This window comes from Pithys albifrons, chromosome 4, assembly GCF_047495875.1.
Source record: "Pithys albifrons albifrons isolate INPA30051 chromosome 4, PitAlb_v1, whole genome shotgun sequence".
NCBI classification, from domain to species: Eukaryota; Metazoa; Chordata; class Aves; order Passeriformes; family Thamnophilidae; genus Pithys; species Pithys albifrons.
Window position 1 is genome coordinate 66,339,706 of NC_092461.1, and position 26,928 is coordinate 66,366,633.

At 38.9% G+C, this 26,928-nt stretch overlaps 1 protein-coding gene across 8 annotated transcripts in view; it reads right to left on the reverse strand.

Moving 5' to 3' along the window:
• CHD7 (chromodomain helicase DNA binding protein 7) overlaps nt 1-26,928 on the reverse strand; it is a 133,747-nt gene that overhangs the window by 40,558 nt on the left and 66,261 nt on the right. For all 8 annotated transcript variants that reach the window (XM_071554467.1, XM_071554468.1, XM_071554472.1 and 5 more), the window contains exons 3-7: nt 18,951-19,372; nt 9,783-9,921; nt 6,359-6,496; nt 5,249-5,314; nt 634-689 (exon numbers count right to left, since the gene is read on the reverse strand). In XM_071554467.1, coding sequence (XP_071410568.1) covers nt 634-689; nt 5,249-5,314; nt 6,359-6,496; nt 9,783-9,921; nt 18,951-19,372 — 821 coding nt within the window. The remainder of the gene's footprint in view (nt 1-633; nt 690-5,248; nt 5,315-6,358; nt 6,497-9,782; nt 9,922-18,950; nt 19,373-26,928) is intronic.

Below are 26,928 nucleotides of genomic sequence, written 5' to 3' on the forward strand. Positions count from 1 at the left end.
AAGCAGATTTCTGTCTGTCAGATGGAAAATTTGGTAATATTAAACAAGATATGCTATTTTTCTACCAAAAAAGTGAGCTTATCCAGCTATGAAGCATTTTTTTTTAAATACTGACTGCATTGCATTTTACAAGTTCAGAAGTGATACAACATGCTGCTCTGACCTCTCTTACATGCCTTTTACAGAGGGACAATGATCTGCTGGAATATTGAAAGCCATCTCCTTTGTTATCTAAGACATTTTGTTGAACATAAATCTTGGTTTTGAAAGAACATCAAGGGTTATTTTTGAGTAGTTTGCACATATGTTACTCTACAGTTGCAGTTAGACTACACAGCTACATAGGTATGAGATCCTGAATCTGCATGCATAATAAGCCTGAAAATTTTAACAGCAGAGCAATTTTACCTATGGATTTAATTTTGGAGAGAACACAAACTAAGACAACACTGTCAAACACAATACCACCAACGCAAGGTATTTCCCTGTTTATTTGTCATGGTTTAGGATTAAACATGAGATATATTTAAAGTTCAATAGTAACAGTTATATCAATTACAAAACCAGTTTCTGAAAACTATTTGGAAATAACATGACATTAAAGACAGCAATCAAACTTACAACTTTACTTACAAGTTCTTGTACTTTACATAGAATTCCTCTATTTCTATCTCCTCTCCATTCTCCATCTACAAGAAAAGAATTGTTGAAACAAATTAAACCTCTAAACAGCCCAATTTGTAAATGATTAAAAGCTATCTAAAATATGGAATATGGTCCCCACATAGACACAAAAGTGGAGGTGCAGGAGGGGGTTTGTGGGGGAGGACATGGGTGAGGAGTTTCCTCCAGCTGCTTACCCAAGTACATACTGCACTGCTTACTACAACTTCCAAGACATGAATCATTTGAACTCCTCCCTAACCACATGCAGCTTCATTCACAACCTCACCCCAAACCTGGCTTTCTGCCAAACCCACAGTGTTAAGTAGAAGCCAAGTGTACCATTTTCTCAGGCAGCAGCCAATTAGCAACTGCACTTCTGAATGCCATATGTATTATTTTTGGCTGGCTCATGGCAACTTTACATTGTGGGTTTTGTAATGTTTTAAAAAAGAGTTTTAAAAGGGGTTTATTCCTCCATATAGTTAATAACTCTAAACAAGAAGCCATATAAAACTAAACCTTATACCTCTGCTAGAATTTTAGTGCATCAATGTTCACGGCTTTAGTTTTACTCAATGGTGCAATTAAATTCACTCAGGCAAGATGTCTCACATACAGAGCAGCCAAATTAAATTAACACCCAAAAACTACATTTAAAGCAAGGTTAAAGTTGTGATATAAACCAGCAAAACCAAGGGCATTCAGTGCTAAGGGTTGAGACTATCCTTAACTCATCCCTAGTGCCAAGTATTGCATAACATATGGCATGTAATACATTGTTGAATTACTCCTGAACCCAACCATAGGACAAACTAAGGACAGTGCATCAGGCACACATTTAGAATTCAGTTTATGTCACAACATTAACGGTTTGTGTTTACTAATGAACTTTGTAACAATTTTAAGTAGAAGAGCATTTTCTGTTTTACATACTTCATCAGGAACAACAACATCTGTAATAAATATTGTATGCAGCACTAAACAGACAAAACTGTTGACTGCTGTGTAAGTCAACATTCTTTGTATTTATATACATGTGTTTTAAAAAGACAGAGGAAAAAAACATATATACACAAGACTACTCTAAAACTTGAATTGTCCTCTCCTAGTTGTTGGCTAAATGTTCCTTGCACAGAAGTGAAGAAGCAACAGTAGCAACTGCATTAAACGGTGTTCTAGCACAGTAAAGTTCATTCATTTCTAGTCCCTGATTCATATAGTCCCTTTGCTTCCAGACTAGCCAGGGATTTTATCAGTTTACAGTCTGCTTGTGTTCGTTTCTAGAGACAGGAGCAACATCAGACTTCCTCTATTTATCCCTAAAAAAAAGGAAGAAGATAAGGTATTCCCAGAGCTACTTCTTGAATCCTCTGTCAAAGATGATGAACTGTCCAAACTATCCCCAATCCTAAACACAGGGAAGAAATGTCTCTGTCACTTACAAAGACACTATCAAAGGAAGGAATATAAAAACCATCAAGATTCTTTTTCAACCAAATGATTCTCATGTCTTTCTCAAGACGGTATTCATATTTAGAGATCAAAACTGCATTTTAAAAAGAAGCATTAATAAATTAAGATCACATTATCTGGAACTTATTCACTGCCCGGAGGCAAAATTGGTCTTTAAGAAGTCAACTCTACTTTTAAGAAAATAAATTCTTTTATTTGCTAAAATGTATTGCAGCCAAGTCTCTTTGATTAGTGTTAAATCAGAATCCTTTAAGATCCATCAATCTTATAATGACAACATGGTTAAACACCTTTGCACAGAGTTTTCGTATTAGCCAATTTAACTCCCCTCAACAGCATTTCAGCTAAACATATTTTCTGTCAGCTGCAAAGTTACTAACAATAATTTATAATGTAGATCTTGATAAATCCCATAGCTCTTATGAGTAAAACACTCTTGTATTGTCTAATATGCCTAACTTGTATTGTCTACCTGGTCTGTGTTATTATATGTTCTAAGAGAGTGCATCAAAGATTCACCTAAGTAAAAAGTATTTCAGAAAAAAACTTTTTAAAATCTTAGTCTAGCATTCAACACTTACACCCTCCTCCAAAAATTTAATCAAGATACAATTGCCAGTCCTCAAGTATGAGTTAACAGTACATCAGTTTAGGATATATGAGACAGCAGCTTATGACTCCAACCTCACTGTTCAACTCCCACTATATGTACATTTACATTAATCAGGTAAAAAAGTGAGACAGAACATTTACGGAGAATTCTCCCAAAAGCAATTACACAGACATACTAAAATAACACATGGTAGACTTGGGCAATGTGGAACACTTCAAATTTTCACCGTTAGCTGTGACCAGAATTGACAATCTGATCCACAATCTCTGTAAATAATTGAATAAATAAATGATCCCTTCCTTCAAGGAATGCAAAGCAACACATAAGAACCAATAACCTCAGTACACACACAAGACTAGACAGTAAACTGATCAGTTTGAGGAAGAGACGTAGGCATTGTACACATTTCCATTAGATCCAATTCTCACATATACTGGTAGGCAAAAAGACACATTCAGATGTGCAACATGCAGGTACAATGTTGTACAAACTCCCATGTCTTTCCATAATATATGCAATTTGGGTTGGATACCATATTCAGCTCTAGCCATTCCTTTTCAAAGTTAAGAAGCAGAAATTCAAAGGGGACTGAATGAAAAATTTCAACAATAAGACATTAGGTTTGGAAAGAGAGTGATACATATACTTAATGCTTTCTGCAAGAGGAAAGAGTATTCAAGGGAATTCAACATTCCATGCTAAGGACAACAGGGGAAAACACCGTCTTTTATACTTCAAACATAACTGCTAATTTCTACCTTTTACTTTACATGTTTCAAAAATGGCTGCAAGTAGAGTGCTGCATCCTATCTGGCAGCTCCACAACTAGACTAAGACTATTTCTGAGAAAAACAGCATTATTTTATGATAAGAATACTGTCCAAAAGTGTATTCATAATCTAATGTCCTTTACTTGAATGCAACATCTTTGTTAAAACTAATCCACTGAAAGGTTTCCTAGTAAAGCCTTTCCTCATGTTTATTTTATGCACTGGTCCTGATCGCAGCAATTTTACTTTGATTAGTAATCTAACAACCAGGGTTTTGATGACGTTAGTAAGAGTGTAAAAGACCTTTAATAAAAGCACAGTTGGATACTTCAGATGTTAAATATTAACATCCTGAAATCCATTTTTTTTGGAGAAATGGGTTGGGGAGAAGAGCAGGGAAAGAAGAGACACCCCTCAAACCTGCAAATACAATCCATAAAAAACATTAAAGAAAAAGCTCAAAATAGAGCTTGCCTCCAGCAGAGCTTGCAATCAAAGACATGTAGGCAGCAGACCAAGCACTTCCCACAAACTGAAGCAAATACACACTCCCCATGAGTAATCACACCTTTGTTTGCAGGGGAGAGGAAGAAGAGAAGAATAACTGGTGAAAAACAGCTTCCAATGTAAAGACATTTATGAAAAGACCACATTCTCCTCTCCTGCCTAGTAGACCATCAGGACAACTAATTATTCAGTTCATATTACCTAAAGTTTATCTGAAAAAGAAGCCTATGGTTTGAAACACAAAATACAGCTCTAGACTTAAAAAAAAACAAACCCCACCCTAGAAGTTTTGTATTGTGCAAGGTGCATAAAAAGGTCAGACTGAATCACGGCCAGTCATGACATTGCATGAATGTAGGTTTACAAAGCTGTTAACCCCCAGCTCAAAAAAAAAAAAAAAAGCCAAACCAAAACCAAATAAAAACCACACACATACACACAAAACACAAACCAAAAAGCAAACCAACACAACATTGCAAAAAATCCATGAATAAAGGCAATTTTCCTTTCTCCTATTTGAAAATTAACACCGAGGAAAAGAAGTATTTCTTATTAACTAAGATCAACCTCAGTACCATATTGGTCCAACTGTAGTACAAGTCAGAGAATGAGGTACACAGAAGAGTCTATAAAATATCATCATGCCCTTTTTGGAACAAGTTCTTTTCTACTAAGAATGTAACTAGCAACCAGGGCAGAATTAAAAGAGAACCTCGCTGAACTTGAGAGTTTCTTACACCATCTTAGCATAGTGACAAGGAAAGTATTAATCCCCTGTATATGTAACATATATGATCACATATGAACTTGTTTTAGCTGTTAAGCACAACCACAATCAAAAGATGCAAAAATTATGGGCAAGGGTAGAAAAGGCAGAAACTTGTGTTGCAGTAGAGTTCTCACTGCTCAAACTCCCACGAAACATTGTTCTGAAGTGAAGAGCACTCACAGATTTCCTCCAGATATGTATATTTGCAAAAATCAAATTTTTCATCTAAGAAAATGCAAGAAATGAGTAGAAGATTAAACAATCTGTTTTATGTATGTGCATCCAAAAGTATGTTGCATACTATCTAAATACACTTTCAGGGAACCCCCTCTATTCAACACAACAGTCTTCAATCTGGAATATCCAAGGTATTTTAAGAACTCAGTAGGGGCTTCAGCAGAAATATGCTTAACCTATTTAAAAATACAGGGAGGAGAGGGCTTGTTTTACCTTCTTCTTGACTGAACGGCTGCTCATGATTTTCTCCACAACAGGACCTTCAGCATCAGCAGATTCCTGTATCAAAAACACCATACAAGAGTGAATCTGTGTTACATAAAGACTTTTTATTAGAAAACTTTCCAATAATATTTTGCAACAGGAGCTTAATAGACAGAAGGACATTCCCCCCCTAGCATGAGAACTTAAGAGGACTCAAATAGATTTAATACTGTAACAAAGGATGGAAGAATATCTGTTTAAGAGCTAATGCAACTCCAGCTCTCTCAATAAGGTTGACAGGCATAGATAAACAGATATAATCAAATAGGCAGTTCTCCTCCCCTAAACTAATACGCACTTTCAGCACCATACAGTCTAAATATCAGATGATGTTCAGAAACTCTAGTTGGCTGATGAAGTGTCCACATGATAGCTATCAAAACTGCCTGCAATTCTATATTACATTAATTCACTATTACAATGGTAGGCAAACCTACCAAATTCCCCTTCTGATAAGACACAATTAACAATGGAGATGACACACAATATTTCTCAAGGCTTAACAAATTATCAAATGAAATACCAAAGAACATGTATATATTCTCCAATAGGTCATCAGTTAAATCAAGTAGTTCTTTGAAAAAGCACTACAAGACAATGAGATGGTTACAACAGTCATTCCTACAGTATTGCTCCTCATCTTATTCAAACTATTTTATCCGTCATTTACATTGCACAGAGAATAAAGTGTACCCTGCTGGGTACTACAAGGCAGTAATTTCATAAAGGAGTTCTTATGGTGCCTAGCAGCAGGGGACAAGCTTGAGTGGTTTATTAAAGTCACAGAAGCCAGACCACTGAATTCACAGAAGTAAATTCAAGATTCCTAGCAGTACAGTTTAGGCTTCCTTTAGGTAGAGATCATTAATTTCAAAGAACTTTCAAGATGTGTATCATCAGCTTGCAAACAAAGACATGAATTGATATACTCTTTATGAATATAAAGAACTAATGCCTTCTGGCGCACTGTGCCAACCATACATGAATGAAAAAAAGGGTCCATATTTCAACTTTGAATGCTGCAGTTACAGCTACCTTTCCAGTCCATTCATATCTGACCTGTTGCTCTGACTGAGAAGTATTTGAAGGAGAGTCTCTTCCAGCAGCATCAGCATCATCAGCCTCCTCATCTGAGATCTTGAACTCCAGGTCTTCGGTATAGCGTTTCCTCTTCACCTGCCTGCTGGACCGTCGCTTCTGAATAGAAACCATTAATATTTTTCATGAGAAGCAAAACTGATGAGCAGCAGAATAACTGAGAAAACTTCTTTGCGTTTCTCAAATACACCAGTGTGTACCTAATGCTGTAATTTTTAGAGCACGCCAGTAGAAATAGTAGACTCAGGACACTACTATTCTGAACTCCTGCCAGTTGTTAAATTCTGTAAGCAAAATGTAACAACAAAATCCGAAAACAAACCAACCAAACAAAAAAGTAACCACAAACAAAAATCTATTTTATGTGTGTTCTGAGTTGGAAAGTGGGGTTTCCCTTTCTCCTTGTTTTTAACATTACTAAAACCATGTTAGAAAATTAGAAAGCCTATCTCAGAAAGCAATTAAAACCCAAGAAGTTGCACCTCTCCATTCATGTCTATGACAAACTTTGACAGATGGCCAGTGCAGGAACCAAACACCACCTTTCCACAGCATGGCCCACAGTGTTGCTAAGCAGTGACACAACACACTTTCTTGCTCTGCCCGTCCACCCAGTTGTACCAGGATTATCTTGTAGGGGAAACAATGAAATACGATTTCCTCACTTCACTGACCCAGCACCGCTCAGAAAGGCATCCTGCAGCACAGCATGAGAAAAGACCCCAAAACTAATAGAGAAGAATGAAAAACTTGAACCACCTCAAACTGAAAACACGATTTCTGTATTCCCATGTTCTCATTACCAGGATGAGAGAAAGCTCCAGAAAAATCACACAATCTGTAAAACACACAAGCATGCATTTGACAGAATTTGCAACTTGATGCTCAGTTGCTTGGCATTGTTTTCTACAACAATAAAATTCAAATTCCCAGGTAGTATGCATCTGGTTATTTATTTTGAAGAGCCGAGAACATATGCTGTTGAAGGAAACTGTCAACTGAGTATCAAATATCTCAATGGACTAATGTATTTACTAAAAGTATATTGAATATTAATTGTTAAACCCATGCTACTTATTTAAGCATCTTTTTCAGCTATCACACATCTCACTGGTACATGCAAATACTTATGTAGCTTGTTTAAAAGGCCTATGCACCTGAGTCTTTCAATATACATAGAAAAAGTAAAATATTTACTTTTAGATAGTTAGTCATGCTTTTTAAAGCACAAATACCTGATGTACTTCACAAAATTAGAAATTCTTTCTTTAACTGAAAACAAAAATTTTGAGCAAAGGTTAAATTTACATCACCCTTTTAAACAATGGTGATGTGGTTTTTACCTTTATCAGGGTAACTTAAGGGGGTTTCCACAAAATTGTTACAGTATTTTTATACTTTAAAATAGATACCACTTGACAAATTTGCATCTTCATTTACATAATCAGATGGGAAAATACCAATTTTCTTCTGGCTGTATAGGTAAGTCTTACCATTATTTTTGGTGCCAAAAATCTCTCCTTCCATTTACCTAATAGAAAGAATGCCTGAGGTATAATGGTAGTTCTTTATTTGAATTTTATTGACTTGATGAACTTCCTGTTTCCTCTTACATTCATATGAACTTCTGCAATTGATATGCATTATTGTCAGAAATTGTGCATTATGGTTACATGCATCAAATTATCGTTAACTCATTAATTGTTCTATAGGTAGAAAGGAGTAAGAGACTTGATAGTGGAATAGAAAAAGTTTGTATGGTAACATAAAAAGGCAAGTATTTTTGCTCTTTAAACATAACAATGCACCACTTTGTGCTTTACTATATAATATTACCGAAGGTTCAGGACTTAACACTAAGAATGCAACTGTGTTTTAGACAATAATCTCAGCTGGGAAATGCACAACAAGCTTATTAATGCTAGCTGTCCTAGCATGTATTGTTGGAATCCTTCCCTAAGTTTAGGCAAAGAGGTATGGGTGCAGTAAACCATGCACAGTATGAAAAAGTTCTAGGAAAAGAAAAAAAGTTACCTGAAATACTTTATTTAACTAAAAAGTGATGCAAATACCCTAACAGTTCTATTTAAAAAAAAAATCAAAAAAGTTTATCACCAGTTGAGTTTCACAAACACAAAGTTTTTGTTCCACTTTACTAAAAATAAGCAAACATGCATAGATGTTAAATTGTAAACAGAATGTATTCTGCAAATGAACCCCCAAAAAATCAGCCTCAAAATTTGTTTTACATCTTTTGTCAATGTCATTAATCATGCTGAGAGAGATTTGTGGCACAGGACAAAAAATTTAATTCTTCAAACATTTTAACATCTGCATGGTATAACTCAACCTCTCTAATTCAGAATAAATGGCCTGAACAAGTCAGAAAGAACACACTCTTCTGTTGCGGCTTTTGTTTTTAATTCCAATATACTAGATTGCTCACATTTCATTATACCCTACATCCTTCCAGAGAATGCAAGAGGAAAAGGCATAAACCATGTTTGTGTAGGACACCACTGTTTGTCAGCATCTTCACTGAGCCGCTTTGACCATTCTCAAGTCATTGTCAATCTGGACATCCCTCATAACCAGAAGCAACACATCCACAACCTGATGTGCAATGGACAAATGCTGTGGATGTCAATTACAGAGTTAGGACTACTTAGGAATCTCATACTTTCCTCATCACAATTTGTCTCTACTCCTTCATGAGGGGATTCTTATTTTTAGTGTCGACTCAAACCGCTGCCAACAGACGCAAGCCAGGAGCTGACCACCTCTTAACACAGCTAGTGACAAAGCACACAAAACTTGTCATATATGCTACTTCTCTTTCCAGACTGTCTTCACATGAAATAAAGTTTGGACAGAAAGTGATAGGTCTGCAGTAGTCAAGAGAAATTAATCAATGTTAGCCCACAGCTGGCAGTTCTGCAAAAAGGCCCTTCATCCATTAGTAGATACAATCCCTGACATGCACATTTCCAACATACTGCTTTGTCCTGTCTCATTCTTGATTTCAGAACGTTTGCAAAGTGAATGCAAGAAACACCAGGCTTATAAGCAAGATCTCGTAATGGTACATTAAGTCTACAGAGCAGAAAATTCAGCACCATAACCGCAACAGTGATGGAAGAGAATGTGTGAAAAGTCAGTAGCACCGCACACATATCTACAGGTAACAAGACTGCAAAGCAGAATTATGATGAAAAACACTTGTTTTTGTAAAATATTCACCACAGCAATTTTCAGTTCTCACCTTCATTGCAAATAACACAGAAATTACCCAAATAGCTGTATTTCTGTAACAAAGACCATGAGAACTAGGGTTTTATGTATCTAACTTGTCAAAGCCTACAATGAACTTGAATAATAGCATTACCTGAACCCCTGGGTCATCTTCATCTTCAGGATGAGGTGATGGTGGTGGAGTTTTTTCCAAATCTGAGTTTTCAGAGCCTTCCTTTCCCTTGTTAACCTTTTTCTTCGCAGCACTCGCTTCTGAATCTTGTTTCTTATTACTGAAACAGAGGTATTTTTAATCAGTTATTTGTAAAGAAGCACAAGCAAGAGGTGCTCAATAAAATAGTTAATCTGTGAGACATTTGTTTTCAGTGACTTCATAATTTTCAACTGCCTTTCTTAAATATTTCAACCTAACTGCAAAATCAGTGATGCATGGTCCATCACTACACATCTCTCGTTCCGTAACAACAGATACCTCACTTCTTTCCTTCAATACCTTAGACAGCAACACTGGATGTGTACTCAACAGGAAACTAAAAATGGGGCTGGAAAGGAAGAGCTGCTCTCTTCAGAACCTGCAATTTCTGACAGTAGTGTTTGGGCAACCTGACACATGAGAAGAGAAACAGGATTATGCATGTGCTTGTCTTGATATTAACTGTGCAAACTAACTAAGCAGAATCAGAATAAGCATTACCAAAACAACGGACTGAATTAGAAAATTCTTCCTTTTCTTCTACGATCCTTGCTATTTCCAAGCAGGAAAAGCACTTTTGAGTCCACTCTGAGGGCACCTGTACAGCTTCCATGCATGCAACCGCAGCTTGTATGGGGGGGAAAAACCCAGCTGGTACCTCAACATCTACACAACACTAGAAAGCTGTATCCACTGAAGGTAGAGAAATGTTTTGAGAGTGGTTTCTCCCTCTCCTCCTCCATGAAAATGTTCACCACCTGAGGAGTTGAGACCACAGGTCTCCTCCAGCTACACTCAGAGATTTGGAAATGGGTGAGGACACGTATATCAAAATCCAGCTTCACCATCAACCAAATTGTTCAGACTGAGATGATCTGGAATATTGCAGGGGTGAAATTTTTAACTATGATGAAGAAGATCAGTGGTAGAAGTTAGCATTTTTAAGCACATTTGGCCTTTGAATGCGAGGTGGGTTTTTGCTAGTTTATTGTGGTCAAGCCCACCTTGGCCCATTACCAGTGTGAGGGGCTTTCTGTGGGAGGGTGTTGTGATGCCTGAGAGCAGAGCTGTGTGCTGGTACCTGACACAGAGAGAACACAGGTTGTCAAACAGTATATCAGACACTTTTATATGGCTTGTGTATACTCATAATTTTAATTTCATGTCCAGGATGCTGCATGGGGTTTGTTTTTCCTTCATAATCCTCAGATTTGTAACTTCCCATTTCAACATCAGCCTTAACCCTGTTCATTAGCCCACCAACAGCATATTTTGGAGCTGTAATTTTAAATTAAATAAAATTTGAATTTCCCAGTATGGGCACATGCCGCTTTGGGACTGGGACAACCTGGTTGCAGTTATTCTCTCCTTGCAATCTGTGTTTAAATGAATGCCGATTTCAAAGATAAAAGATTAAAAATTAAAATAGAAATTTATATGTGAAAAAGCTCCGAGTTTTGAACATAAATTTGTATTATTACAACATTGTCTCTGCTTGACGCTAGTAAGGCCACATCTGGAGTACTCGGCTCTTCAGTACAAGAAAGAGAAGGAGTTATGGAGAGGGTCCAGTGGGAGGCCACAAAGATGATTAGGGAGCTAGAGCATCTCTCTTATGAGGAGAGACTGAAGGACCTGGCTCTGTTTAGAGAAGACTGAGACTAGATGATCTCAGAGGTCCTTTCCAACCCTAACAGTTCTGTGGTTCATTAACACATATAAATATCTCAAAGGCGGGTCTCAAGAGGATGGTGCCACACTCTTTTCAATGGTGCCCAGAGACAGGATGGGGAGCAATGGCCACACACAAGCAGAAGTTTCACCTAAGTTGAGGAAAAACTTTACATCAAAGGTGGCAGAGCACCAGAACAGGCTGCCCAGGGAGCTCGTGGAGTCTGCCTCTCTTGCAGACATTCAAACCCCACGTGGACGCGTTCCTGTGTAACCTGCTCTAGGTGCCCTTCCCTTGGCAGGGAGTTTGGACCAGATGATCTCCCGAGGTCCCTTCCAACCCTAACAACTCCGTGTTTCTGTGAAATTAACAGGGTGCAACAGAGCTCAGGAGGAAAACACCTCAAACTGCAACAATTTAAAATAAATAAAGGCAGTGAGTGGGGGGAAGCATTTGACACAGCAGAAAGCGCACGGGGGCAAAGGGAAGAGTTCGGCAGGGCGGGAGGAGCGCGGGCAGAGGGCGAGCCCCAGAGGCGGCGGGGCCGGGCACGGCGCGTCCCTCCCTGCCTCGCTCGGTGCCCGGCAGGCTCCCCTCCCTCCCCGCCGGCGCTTGTTTCCGCTCTGGCTGCCACCAATGGCACAAAAAGCCACAGCTGAAGCGGGGCCCCCTTCGCCTTTTCATCCGCACGCCGAGAGCGCTGGCGTCGCCCCGGCAACCCGCGGCCACGTGACCAGCACCTGCTCTGCTGGCCGGCGGCCACCGAGCGCTGCCATCTGCTTCCCTCCATCAGCGCCCGCCCGCTCCCGGCACCTGCGCGGCCACGGACCGGGAACCCCCCGGACCAGCCGCCTCCCCCGCCCGCCAGCAAATCACCGCGAAACCGCTTAGGGGGGAAAAAAAAAGGCAACACACACACAAAAAAAACTAAAGCAAAACCAAAAAACAAACCCACAACCACACCCCCTTTACACGTTTCTCGAACTTTAAATCAAAGGCGAAGATCGCCACCAGGTGAAACGCACTGACGGACCGGCGCCCTTCGCCTCTGACGCCCGTGAATCGGAGCGGGGCGCGCAATTAAGCTGAGCCGCCGTGCCGTGCCCCAGGAGCAAGGCCGCCTGTGAATAACAGGCTTAAAGCCGGGAAGAATAGCGTGGGCCAGGCGGGATAAAACACCAGCCTGTGAAAGGCCGGGCACTGCTAACGAGGGCTCGCCGACCCACCGACCGCGCTGCGCTCCCGGCCGGCGGGCGCAAAGACCCCGGCGCTGCGGGCAGGTCCGCCCCGACACGGGCTTCTTTCTGGCTTCTGAGAGACCTTTACCCCTCCGAGCCATGAGTATTTCTTGACCTATATATACCCTCGAGCCGTACAGGCACTCTCGGTAACGGAGACGCGACCAAAGCGATTCGGACACAGTTTCAAATTGCTAGGCCGGTTATAAACAGACACATGAAAGAGCCACCAACTTGGGGAGAACAAAGCCCTTGTGCAACTCCACCGGGAATTTTAAGTTCTAAATTCAGCAGCAGAATTGCTCTTTTCAAATGCACAGCTACGGTTTCCTTGAAGGAAAAGGGGAAAAAAAAAGCTGAAGTAGAAATAAACTATGGAACAGCACCATCCCTCTGAGCGAGGCAACACAGTGCTTCCCAGTGCATCCCACACTCAGGAGCTTTACCTGGCCAGTGGGAGCATCAGCTTCCTGGAATTGTCAGCAACTATTCCTCTCCATCTTCCCACAGAGCCAATATGATTTGTTCCTGACAATTAAATGCACCCACTTTTGACTCCGCTTTTCCACTTTCCAGCAGATCATCCTCGGGCCATTCAGGAACAGTGTTAGCCTGGGACAGAATTACCTTTCCACATGGCAGGTACTTAGAAACTCTTCTTAGAAACTTTGCCATTACCCTTAGGTTTCCCTGTCAATGCTCAACTCTGGGTGCACATCTGATACCGCTTTCCCAACGTAGCAACAAGGAAGGTGAACTGCAACATACATGGTTAGACAACTCTATCTCGTATTTGCTTTTACACATGCATGAATGAAGTCCCCCGAGAGACAAGATAGGGTACAGTGCGAAAACAAGAATTATAAATCTGGGAGAAACTGAAGTAGTATTTGCCACACACACATGCCACTGAAGTATTTCAAAACTGTCAGTTGAATTAGTGCCTCAATTCAAGTGATACAAATACAAACATTTCAGATTAGACATTTTACAATCTAGATGTCCAATACCACTTTTTGGTTTCAACCTTTTACCCCTGAGGACTGCACAGCATACTGTAAAAAACCTGCAGAAAGTCAGATGAGCAAACATGAAGAAAAATAGGCTGAACAGGAAAATATTAAGTAGGACAGCTGAAAAGAAAGCTTGAATTACAGTTTGTGAATGGTATCCAAACTCTGACAAAGTGTTTTCTGTCAATTGGCCCAGAAGACACCTACAGAGCGAGGTGAAACTCCAGGAACCAACTGACTCAAAAATAACCCCAAATCATGGCATGCTTTTTGCAGGATTAAGAGGAAGTAATTAGCCCATATGTTTATGCTGTGTAACTACTTCATCTGATCTGGGTAATAGATAGATCTGTTTATCAGTATAATTTATGACAACTGTCATGATTTGGATGATTTCTTTTTCCCTACAGTTCTATGATCTAAAGTAAGTCAGATGAATTACTGACTCCTATTTTATCATTTGGGAACATTGTCATGTGAGAGTATCATGACTGGAACCTGGCTTAAACAAACATTACACATCCACTGTAGAGCATTAAAATAATTTTAAAAATAATTCCACCCTTCCAAAATGTCAGTGAGGTGAGACTTACTATACTGCCTTACCCAAGGAAAGTAACTATTTTTTACAGCTCCTAGTGTAATCAAAACTTTTTTTAAAAATCAATTTTTATACATCACTGAAGTAGGAAAAGCAATAGGAAAACAAAGTTTCTTTCCAGCCTGAAAAGTCAGCCAAATGACTAAAAATCTTTGGTAACAGTGAAGCCTACAAGGCCTGCTGGCAGCACACACAAAGGTAAATATCAGGCAGCTGGGCTGGTTCAAAGATGAGGACAGGTGTGAACAGGAACAGCCTCAGTGGACCTATGCATGGAAATCTCACATGATTTCCTGTTCTCTCCCACAGGCAGCCCTTTCCTGCCGTGCTCAGGATGATCTAACCTTGGGAGTGGAAACTACCACCACTGCCTCGAGACCTTCTCTTCCTGCCCTCCAGCTCCCCAGGGTGCTGAGTCCTGCTGTCTGCGCTGCTCCCCAACACAGCAGCCTCTTCCCACTTCCGTGGCCAGGAGCCATCCCCTTTCCGATACAACAAACAGCCAATCTGTGTGCCAAAAAAGCCCTTCTCCACCGCCCTCTAAAAGCTGTAATTATGCTCATGTTTAGCACTCCCCTTGTAAGCAGCAACCCATTTGCCCTACTCTGCATCCCAGACTGCTGCTCTGTATGTGTGAAGGATGAAGAGTTTTCCCTGCCACAGGGAGGGGAGGAAGCAGATATGGGCAGCCTTGCAAAGCACAGCACACTGCTTTAAGGAGGTGGGACAATAGAAGAGCTACTGCAAAGAGCTGCCATTTGGCCCTTGCAAACAGTTATTGCTTCTCCCACCATTACTGGTGGCCGCTCAGTTTCATAGGAAGTGGTAGGAGAGAGATCAGCTGTGCTGCAGCATGATCTTCTCAAACAGGTGGTCCTCATCTCCTCCAGGGACATGCACAGGAGGAACAGATATCTGAGCCATGACTTTGCAGTTCACCAGGATTACTTGCCTTTCCTTGTCCGTCTACTTTTGGAAAAATCTGCCTGCCTTGCACGTGCCTGAAGCTGACAGCTAACATTTAGAGCTCATGTAATACGCAGCGCCCCCACAATTTAATGAAACCCCTTCACTTGTGATCCTACGTATACCTACATTTTGCTTTCAAACTCGACTAGTTTGGTCCACAAGAGATTTGTTTTTCAAATTTCTTTTCTAGTCACCACTATATTGGTGTTGCTATATTGGCACGATTGGGCTAATATCCATTAGAGGCGTAACAGTACAATATTAATGTATGATCTTTCTTTCACTATGCATTGTAACACACTAGCAGCCCATTTGGGTGTTTTCTTTCTTTTTCAGATGCCACAAGACAGAATTCAAACAAGCAAGAAATTAATCAGCTTCTTCTCCAATCTGACTCGTCCCTCACATGTAGGTGCATTTCAGTGAGACAGGCTGCTCACTTCATCACAAATTACACCAAAGATAAAAGAGATGTAAAGGATAAAATTTCTGGGGTATCATTTTGGTTTGTTACAGAAAAGGACTATACTTTTAGTCAAAATTGGAAGTAAAATAGCAGAGTTATGAGCTATATTAAATTACAAAACAATTAAGATAATTAAATACCAGGCATTTTATCTATGTGTATACTCGAATACAGCCTGTGTCAAAATTATCTATCAAGGATTCACTGTGCTCTATCCAAAAACTGTTGCTCTTCAATAAATACCTAACATTATTTACCTGAATTTTATAAGACTGCAAAACTCTTCTATTGAAACTGATCATCTTATTCAGGGATGAGAACCATTAGTTATGCACAGCATTTGGAAATCTAAAAATCACACTACTCCTTTCAATGCTTAGAAGCAAAATACCAAGCAAGATAAGCAGCAGTAGTAAAGACATGCAGATTCTTACTTTATCAAAATATTTTACTGCTACATAATCATCCATAATCTATACTAACTTTCCTTAATCTCACCCATCTCAGCTACTGTAATATTTCCTTTCCAGAGTTAGTGCCACTGAAATACTGTGGCTTATACGATTAAACATTTGGACTGTTGATTTATTTGAAAACTTGATTCAATGATCTGTCGCTGGACAGGCTCCCCACTCTGTGATGTTGCCAAAGTAAGCAATTTCTTTCACTGACTTAAAATTCCTTGGCAGCACAGCATCACAACACAGTCTCCAAGTTCTTCAAGGAGCTTGATACTGAAGATGACAAGACCACAAAATGAGAACAACCTTGTTTTCAAGAGAGCATTTGGTAATAAGAGACACAAGCCCATTATGGTGAAAGTAGGACTTTCTCCACACCCCTGAGCAAGCATAAAAAACATGGAATGCTCTTAATACTTCTCCAAACACGTTTCTCTCACAGGTAAGACAGTAGAGCTAAATACTTACTAGAATACTCAAAGTCACCTGGCCACCCAGAGATGAGAGTTGTTGCATGGAAAACAAGATAAAGACTCCTACAAACACATCTAAGAAAGCAGTGATTTGTTCCTTCAAAGGAGACACTGCTCCTTTAACTGCACAGCATGTGCCACAGCTCCTTTAATCTGCACATCGTGTTTCAAGATTTAAAGACACATGCGGAGATAGCAGGATTGAGTGGATGGGACAGATCATCTCAGAGCTCTGATGTGCAGCACAGCCACAGAAATCCATGCATGTTTTTGAGGCAGACTCCTTCTACCCACGGTTTATTAAACAGAGCTTCATTGTAGCCAAGCCTCTGTAAAACCTCACTAACTGAGAAGTCCTGCAGGTTTTTTTTTACTTTTTGGTGGCAAAAATTGCTGGGAGATGCTCAATTCCATGAGTTATGTAGCCTGGTTAATCTTGAAACCTGTGAGTCTAGGGAACTGGAACATCTCTGCTAGGAGGAAAGACTGAGCAAGCTGGGCCTGTTTAGCTTGGAGAAGGGACGACTGCGAAGAGATCTTATCAATGCATACAAATATCTTAAGGACAGGTGTCAAGATCATGGAGCCAAACCTGCTCAGTGGCACCCATTGACAGGGTAAGGAACAGAGGGTACAAACTGAAACACAGGAAGTTCCATCTGACTATGAAGAAAAACTTCTTTAAGGGTGACAGTGTACTGGAACAGGCTGCTCAAAGAGCGTGGAGTCTCCTTCCACAGAGATATTAAAAACCTGTCTGGATGTGATCCTTTGCAACCTGCTGTAGGTGAACCTCGTTTAGCAGGGGGGTTGGACTACATCATCTCCAGGGGCACCTTTGAACCCCAACCATTCTGTGATTCTGTGAAAAGGTTATTTTAGCTGATAAGAGTATTTTGGTGTCAAAAATACATACTGGGTGATACGTAACTTTCTAAGCTGTGAGTTGCTGCTATGTATGTAAACCCCATCCTTAAGACAATCTGGAATACAGCCTAAGTAACTTCTCCAACAGGGATAGGCTGATCAACTGTAATTTACTGATCAGTTAATATAATCTGTTTATGACAACTCTTGATTTTACAAGACACTGTTTATTAGTTCTTCAGGAAATGTTGTTTCTGTCTTGCTAAAGGAGCAAGTGACATATTAGTGTCCATGCCTTCTTTAGCCATGTAACTGCATCACACTTAATAAATAGTCAGTCCTGTAGGATATATGCAAAGCTGATTCATTAACTTCAATTTTTAAACCCTAATACAAATGGGTTTTGCACACTGATTTGGATTAACCAAGTCTGGCTGTGCTTCCATCTGGAAGTTATATTTATAACGCTAGCCACATCTTGAAAAATGGATTCAGATGTTTGGAACAAATTCAGAACAGTTGTAAGAAATTCTAGATACAAATGAAAAAAAAAATTGAGCTTTAATGTCTTTTTCCTCTCCATTTTCTTTCAAGTAGACATTTATAACCACAGTGTTCAGGGAGTTGAGGGGCAAGCAAAGAATCTGTGTTATTATCTGTGACGTATTTACTCGTGTAACAGCAGTTTATTCTTTCTCATACTACTTTATAGCATTTTAAGCCTATCCTGATAAAGGGACACAAGGCTGAATGAAAACAGTTAAGAAACAGGGTTGAAGCATCTGGTCCGTCCACAAAGATTTTCTGCTAGGAAACTTGTCTTTACATGAAACAGCAAAATTAATATAATCCCTACAGTGAGGATCCATCAATATCCATATAAAATGCTTTTTTTAACAGCAGAGCTTGTAGACCACGGGTTGTATTGATATAAAATAGTGTCTGTAAGGGTTGTACAGCTTACAACAACGTGAACTACCTAACTTCTTCATTTAGGGAAAAACATCATTAAACCTTTTTACTCTAAGCCTTCATCTCTGAATTTGGTCAAAGCTATAAGAGAAAGAGTCAATTTTGAAATCTAACACGTCCAGAAACTTTTCTGCCTTGAAAGGAAAAATTAACCTTCTGCCTTTTCAGCTTGCTTAAAATAACTGTGAAGCCATAAACAGGAAAGTCAAACGAGAGAAATGTGCCCAAGCTTCTCAAAAACATGATATTGTAGATGGTAGAAGACAAACGACAAAACAAGATTTCCTCTCCACCCACGCCATTTAGCACAGATGCTCTAGAAATCCCACAAACACACAGTTTTTCTCTGATCACATATAGAAGTTTCCTGACTTACCTAGCCTTTTTGCTGGTCTTGGGTTTTGGCGTGCTATTTTTTGCTTTCTTTTCCTTTGGCTCTTTAGGGGTCTTAGGGACTTTGGGGGTCTTGGGTTCCTTCTTTTCCTTGGGTTCTTTAGGATCCTTCGGTTCTTTTTTTGCCTTGGGCTTTTTCTTTTTCTTCTTCTCTTCTTGGGAGCAATCCACTGAATTTCTGCTTAGATTCTGGCTGTCAAGTCCCCCAGGAAAGTCTTCCTTACCAAAACCTTTACTAGGACCTTCTGCAGCAATGTGATTGTTTTTCTTTTTCTTTTTCTTTTGCTGTGGCTGTGGCTCAATTGACGGCAGATAATCATCACTTTTCACTAGCTGGGTATTCGGTCCACTAACCTGAGTCATATCCGGCACTGGTTTCTCCAAAAAGGGTTCCGACGGAGAATGCTGAGAGAGATAAATAGAAATAAAATTGTAGATTTTCAACTTTGATTTCTAAAACTTTGCTCTTTTGGAGCATCAGGTAACAGAGAGAAAACGCTAAGCACAAGATTAGCCTGTTAACAAGACTCAGCATATCTGAAACACTGTGCAGTAAAACAGTAAAGAACAAAGCTTTTTGCACTCAAAACAGTAGCAAAATGATGAGAAATTCTTGATATATCAAGGGTAAAATTATTCTAAAGCTTGTATATGAAATGTATAGAAAACATTTAGTTTTCAACATTTATATGCAAAAGGAAAGCAAATGTTTCAGGTATTTCAAAATAGTTGTTAGTAGAATTAATATATTGTTACAAATTATTCGGTTGCACTGTACTTTTGTCCTTTGGGGAAAAAATTTTTAAAGTTTATTTCTAAACATTCAAAGGAAAATAAAGTATATTCACAGGCTGTATTTATAAAAAATTAATCAAGGCAATTTACATTGGTTCAGCTGTGACAGGAGGTATTTCGATCAGCATGTGAAGGATTAAGCCACTTGAAAATGTTACATTTTATGTCAAAGAGCCACAGCTCCCAACTTGTACTGAAAACAGATTTCTTCCTGCTCCAAACTGCATAAAGAAAGACCTTAAGTGTTTATGAACCTGCATAAACATCCTATTTCAAAGTCTCTATAGTGTATCAGGTTTATGCCAGACTTATAACTACAGGAAAACCTATGTGTAATTACACAAATGTCAAATGCCTGAACTAAAAACATATTGGATATATTAAGAACTATTTTCATCTTAATACTTCTGTTCTACACAAAGATCCATGAACCTGCAGTGAAAAGATGCATAAGCTCTACCATGACTTTGCAGCGTATCCAAGCTGTAACCTGCTTCTCCTGCCTTTTCGCCTGCGGTTTTAAGTGAAGGACAACAGGGCTTTGCACGAAGAAAAGCAATAACATGACACTGTACTCATGGCCTGACATAAATATACGGTCAGATCATTTCCCCACCTTCTTTCCCTCTTTGTTTCTCCTCCTTTTCTCTTCACTAAAAATTAAGGCAGAATGATTCTTGGTGGAATCCCCATTAGCTATGGTGTCAAAGTCTAGCGTTGAGAGATGTTTCATCCATTCATTTGGGGAAAAGTTTACAGCACATCAGAATTTTACTTCTTAGAATACCAGTGCCTGTGTAATTGTCATGTTCTTCACATTTCCTTTTCTCCACTTTTTATTCAAACTGCACTTAGAAATGGCAAGCATGCAAACAAACGACTGCAAACCCAATCCCTGAGCATAAAGAGAACGGATGGGCATACACAGACATATAGTTCAGCCACCTGGATCTAAACAGAAATGCGCTTAAGATTTAGGAAACAAAATTCTTGATATCATTACACGAGAAAGTGAATGCATGTATATCTTTTCAAATACATTAATATAATTTTCTGGATGTAAATAAACTGAACCAGTGCAGTCTAACTACTTCTGTCATTTCTTCACAGTAGCATAAAACCACTGTGCCCTGAATACACTCACATACTCAGAAGCTAAGCAAGCAGCAGAAGGAGCAAGGCTGTCAAGAAGTGAAGACAAGAATTTTCTCTGCTGTCTAGGAGAGGTTTGAATGGTATGTGCTATACACTAGAATTCTTGATGGAAGAGACAGGACAAGAAGGAAAGCCTGAGTAACAGACTGAAGGTCTGGGTCTCCTTGGCTTAACCAAGAACTTCCAGGGTGACTTCTGCATGTTTCTGTCCTCCACCTGTTAAGATACCTTTTTGTGCAACAGGGCCTAAGTTGCAGTGGAAACTCAGCTCTAATGCAAACCTGAGGCAACCATTGCATTAGCACCAACATCAATCATCCCTGCCTGAAGCCTATCTAATGTTAGGAATCCTGAAGTATGAAGCAACATCTGTTCTAGAAATCCGTAGTCACCATCGACACTTATATCTCCATGCCAGAAAGTTCACAAAAACTGGGTATGTGTCTAGAAAACACTGATCCCAGAAAATCAGTAGTAACAATGAGTTCTGCAGTCCAATTATGCATTCCATAAAATAGAGATCTTTTAAAATGTTCTAATTGGTTCTGAATTTGGTTCACTTGACTGAATTGAATGTCTCCTCAAATTTGGTCTGTGATACAGAACAAAACTGCCTTCTTTCTACCTCAGACTGCTACATGCTTGTACTGTCTAACACTTACTTTTAGTCAGGAAAACAACTGAATATGACACAGATCACCTGTAAGTCCTTCTCACCCCTAGGCTTTCAGAACAGTACTTTTAACATACATTTTTGCATGGCAGTCCATACATTTCTGTATTGTCTGCCATTTCATATCTCATGTATCCTACATTTTGCAGAAACCTTAAGTGCAAGTTTTACCAACTTCTTCACTGAGCTGTCCACCAAAATACTAAATCTTCTTTGAAAATACTGTCCACTTGCTGTGTCTAACATATAAGAAATCCAAGGTTTTCTTTCCAGTACTGGTAAATTTTATATTGAGCAAGTACCTGGTATTTAGCACTATATTATTTGTTTGCCATATTAAGAGAGACTTTTATAACTATCTAGCAAATTATGTGTATGCCACAACTTTCTAGAACAAATCAGAATTGGTAGTTTATTTCTCTTCCTCTTGAGCTTATGAAACACCCAAGCCAACAAGTATTAAAACCCACAAGAAATCCAGTAATGACATGTACATTTAATTCTTTGAAATTTTCAAGGTTGCACCTTCATTAGTGGTATGACTGTGTCACTGAAATCAATATTCTGTTTTATAGAGGCTTCAGTATTCAAAAAAATTAATCTTTGTCTTCTTTCTAAGACCTGTGGGTTGTTTCTGTTTGTTTGTTTTAGAAGTCTGAACAACAACTTTCAGGAGGGTCATTGGCAAATCTGAAAGCAAAGCTTTCCAAATCTCCACGAAAAAAATGTCAGGCTTCATAATTTGACATGTGTAGTTTTAATGGAAGGTCTGGCCAGAAGATAAAGCACTGAGAAGGGCAGCAATTGCTGCCCCACTGTAGTACCCAGTAACTCACTCATTCCATGAAAATTCAGATTCTTACTTCCCAGAAACCTTATTCATAAAAATCATTTTCAGGCTCTAAAACAACTTAGACTATACATTAGACTTAAATGATATGCTTGAAATAAATATTAAAAAACCCCGAACTTACTGCCTTTTATTTACAGTACCAAGTTATGTGCATTACCAAGCATACAAATACTAAGATTTTGTTTCATATTGCTGACAATCTCAGAAACATTAAGCTACAAAACCCCAGCTCTGCCCTAATTAGTCTTTGGTTGCATTTCCTGTTATTTGAAAATACATCACTTTTGCCACATGCCACTCCCCTTGCAGACTAGCACATTTTGTAAGTAACCTATATGTGATTTTCTAAATTGCAGTACTCTTTCAAAGAAACAGTTGTGAGTACTTCTATTTTTCTACAAAGTCTGTGGCTACACTTTTGCAATATGCTAAAACGGTTTATCCCTAACCAACAACCCCACATTGCTCCCTAGTGTGAAGCTGTGTAGGAGCAGCACAAATCTAGTGAGAAGAAGAGATGGGAAGCAGCTTGAAAGATGCATTTTCTTAACCCAAACCAGTTGTCTGCTCTTTCTTAAGCAGGGAGAAAAGGAAGAACAACAGACTTTCACTAGTAAATATTAGATTAAGCCTACCACAGGGAATTATTTAAAATACTTCTACTTTGAATCTACAAAGGATTAGGTCTAGTTACAGGGTCACAATTTCTAATGAAAGAAGCCCATTTTCCATTTATAAAATTTAAAAAATGCATATATTATGAGTTTTACCAAAAGATTGAAAAAAATTACCTGCATACTTCACAGAAATCACTTCTCCTGTTGGTTTTATTAATAACAAAGCCATAATTTAGTATGTTGGTACCGAATTAAATCTTTCACAGGAAAGAAACTAGTGAAGATTAAACACAAATAGGTATTCATCCTATTTGATATTGCAGCAGAATTATTTTTGGTATTATTTGAAATAAGGTGAAAAAGGTGGTCAAAAATATTGCTTTGTTTACTAGACCCACATCTCTTTAAATCTTTTAGAGAAAAGCTGTTTTTGTAAACATTTAACAAAGAACAGATGGCCTGTTTTAATCATGCGAAAAAACCTGGAGCTCACATTAATACTCCTACCAGCGACTACTGGGGCTAGTCACCTCCCTAACCAGCAGCATGGCACAGCCTTCAGTAATACCATTTCATTTTAGAATGGACATTTTCTCATCAGTTCCCACTGCTTGACAGTTAATCAACGCTATTAACATGCAATGTTATAATGCAGGACACTCCTAAAGATCGCAGCTTATTAGAGCAAAACAGAGATTCCTCAGGAACTCTGAAGAGTTAAAAATCACTTGCAGCTCAACAGGCTACCCAGCACGGTAATATGCTTTTGCATTGTCACTAAGAGCCAACAACATCCAAGGAAATGAAAAATGAAAACGCTGTTGAAGAAACTATTTCTAGACTGCAAAAATCTCACTTTTTTGGAATTCTAGCTTATTTTTAAGCTTTCAAACATGTATCACTAAGACTTGAAAAATCAAAATCAAAGCTGCCCATGTTTGTTTCACAGCTGCTCACATGTTTAGAGCTAAGCTCATTCTCTGCAGCCCAGAGCACAGACCGCTGTCTCAAACCAAGCCAGTTACGTGAAGCAGCAAGATGGACCAGGATGTAGGATTAATCCAGTGAGGGTGAGTGGCAGGCAGCGAGGTTAAGGAGGAAAGTCTTTCTGTTGCTTGAACAAGGATTGAACCACAATCAACTGTACTTAAGCACTGAAAGCAGCTGAGTGTCACTTCCCCAGCAGAGCAGCAACTTGAGCCAATATTGAGCTTTAAGAAGTATGAAGCGAGAGCAGCAAAGTATGCAACATGACTCAGCTAACTTTCTGAAATTTAAACATCAGCACCAAACAAAGCAGAACAAAAAAAATAGGTCCTTTTTCATCAGGACTGCTTTCATTTTCCTTATGGGTATTATTGCCAGATGCCATGTTTTTTCCTTTTTTTACTAGACATCTATGACAACCACTTTACTTAAATTTTCCAGTAAAACTTCAGTTTACTAAGTTGTCTAACAGTAAAGCAAGTGCTCAGTCAGTTCCCACTGACTCCAAAATACAAACCTCTCCAGTACTATCTCCACACAATGGATGATTTCACTTTAGGTAAATCATATATTCTCAATTGCAGTCCTGTTAAATTAGCACATTTGCTTTGGAAAAACTAAAATAGCAACCTGTGACAAAAGAAAATTCTTTTACAACAGAAGATAGACTACAGGATTGCTTCTGGCAGCAGCCCTACCTAGTGCCACAGAGATGACTCATTTTCAATTTGTAGCCTTCCTGATGGCACAGTCCAAAAGGTGATAAAAGCCATCACATGTTGAAATCACTCCACAAGTCTTTGTTTTAAAGGTTAATGAAAGGATTCATCATCCCTCTGGATTATTTAGAATTAACTACTCCTCTTGACTATCCCCCAGACAAATAATTTGGAAAGTTTCTGCATCATGTCTCTTTGCTTTACCCCTGCAATTCTCAACGTGTTTCACCAGCACTCACCATGAGGCCTCTCTTGGTGCTCCCTCAGTCTGAAGCATGCTTTGTCTTCTCTAGAGCTCTGTAAATACTATTCAGACATTGTCCATTTGCAAAGCTCACATTTCAGTAAAAACTACAGAGCAAATAGGAATCAACACCACCTCCAAAACTTCAACCAAATGCCGGTATACCTACATTCAAAAACACTACAGCTGTACAGTATTTTTTCCTATAGTACAGAGACATCCTCAAGACTACATTCACACCCATAATTCTTTCAAAAATCTGTTTTACCAATCAGTTTCTTCTCCTTCATTGTGAATGGTGATCCCTTCACTTTCATGTGAAACTACTACCTTGAAAAAGTATGACTTAAAATACTTTGGGGAATATGATGTTGTTTAGAAATAACTTGTATCTCAGTAAATCAAACCCCTCTAAGAAAATTGTTGTTGCAAAGTGAAAACTGGCATTTATAAACCAACACATGCTGTCAGTGATCTCTGCAATAAAGTGAAAGACATCACACCAGATGAGAAGGAAAGAAGTCTATTTTGCAAACAGGCTTGACAGGAATCTAAATTTCTTGACATACCTCTACAAAACAGATGAAACTGTATGGAAAACAGCAGTTTTATTAATACCTTCCTAGCAAGACATAACTTGACAATTTAAAATCACTGTGCATGAAAAAGTTAATGTTTTAGCAAAGTGCTGCTGCAGTCCTATTTTATTTCTTGAGCTAGTCCTAGCAGAGAACAGGATATTCTAAGACTATCCTTAATCATCCTGTTCTGTTACTGCTACTGGAAACTTGTTAAAAACAGGCATAACTACTAACAAGTACTAACTCGCTGATCCAAAGTTTTTTTAAAAAAAACTCTGATTCAAAACAACTAAAGTTTTGATGCTAGCAGTATCCTAACAGCGGAGTAGAAGCAATTAAAACTAATCTTAATGCCCTCTGCCACCACAGCAAAAGTACAGTCATTGCTGATTTGGTGGAGCTGAAAATATCACCCAATTACTGTATCTGGAATAGTAAAAACATTCAATGAAAAATACAGTTTCTTATTTGAGTCTTCACGCAGCTATAATATTAGAATTATTTGTTTTCCTGTCATGTACACAGATTACAAAATATGAATGATACTCATGTGGCCACCCAAAAAGCAAACATCCCATTATATTTTATAGTAATCATATGCAGCAACAGTGTTTCATGCTCACAGAAAGTTAGACATTACTAAACCTATGGAATATCAGCCAAAGCCATGAGTGCTGATGGTTTGTTCACAGTTCAAAAAAGAACGAACTTTCCCCCTAAGAGAGTTCCTAGCTTGCTGTCCATCAATCAGAATTGGCATCAATGTTAATCAGGCAATCCTAGACAACTGCTGCCCCTCCAATAATGAAGCGTGCATGATCCAAATTAGCTTTCTACACAAGACATTGCAGCAGCAACCACACTGATTGTATGTAACTGCTAATGTGATGGCCCAAATGACAAATATTTGATTAATTTTTTTTTGCTACAGATTACTTTGTAATATATACTGAGTTAGCAGGAAAAGGTTGCTCCTAATGCAAGCAGGGCAGGTCCTAAGTATTACAAAACATCAGCCAGACTCTCCACTCTCCATCATCACAATATAGACAGACTGGTTGAGGATTCATAGTTTTAGCAAGTTTTTACTAGCTCTAGTTGTAGAGACACATAGAAAGGGTGGGACAATTAGGTACTGAATTTTACTGGCAAAAGCTATATTGCTCATGTTGACAGCTTGTCTACCTCAAGCCTGCCTTTTCTGCATGGCCACAGCCAAACAAATCTTCACTTCTGTGTGCACTGCATTATCAAGCAGAAGACATGCCAAAACATGCCAATGTTGTACCACGGAAGTTTTGCAAAGTTTACACCATGCAGTCTATACCACAGGTGAA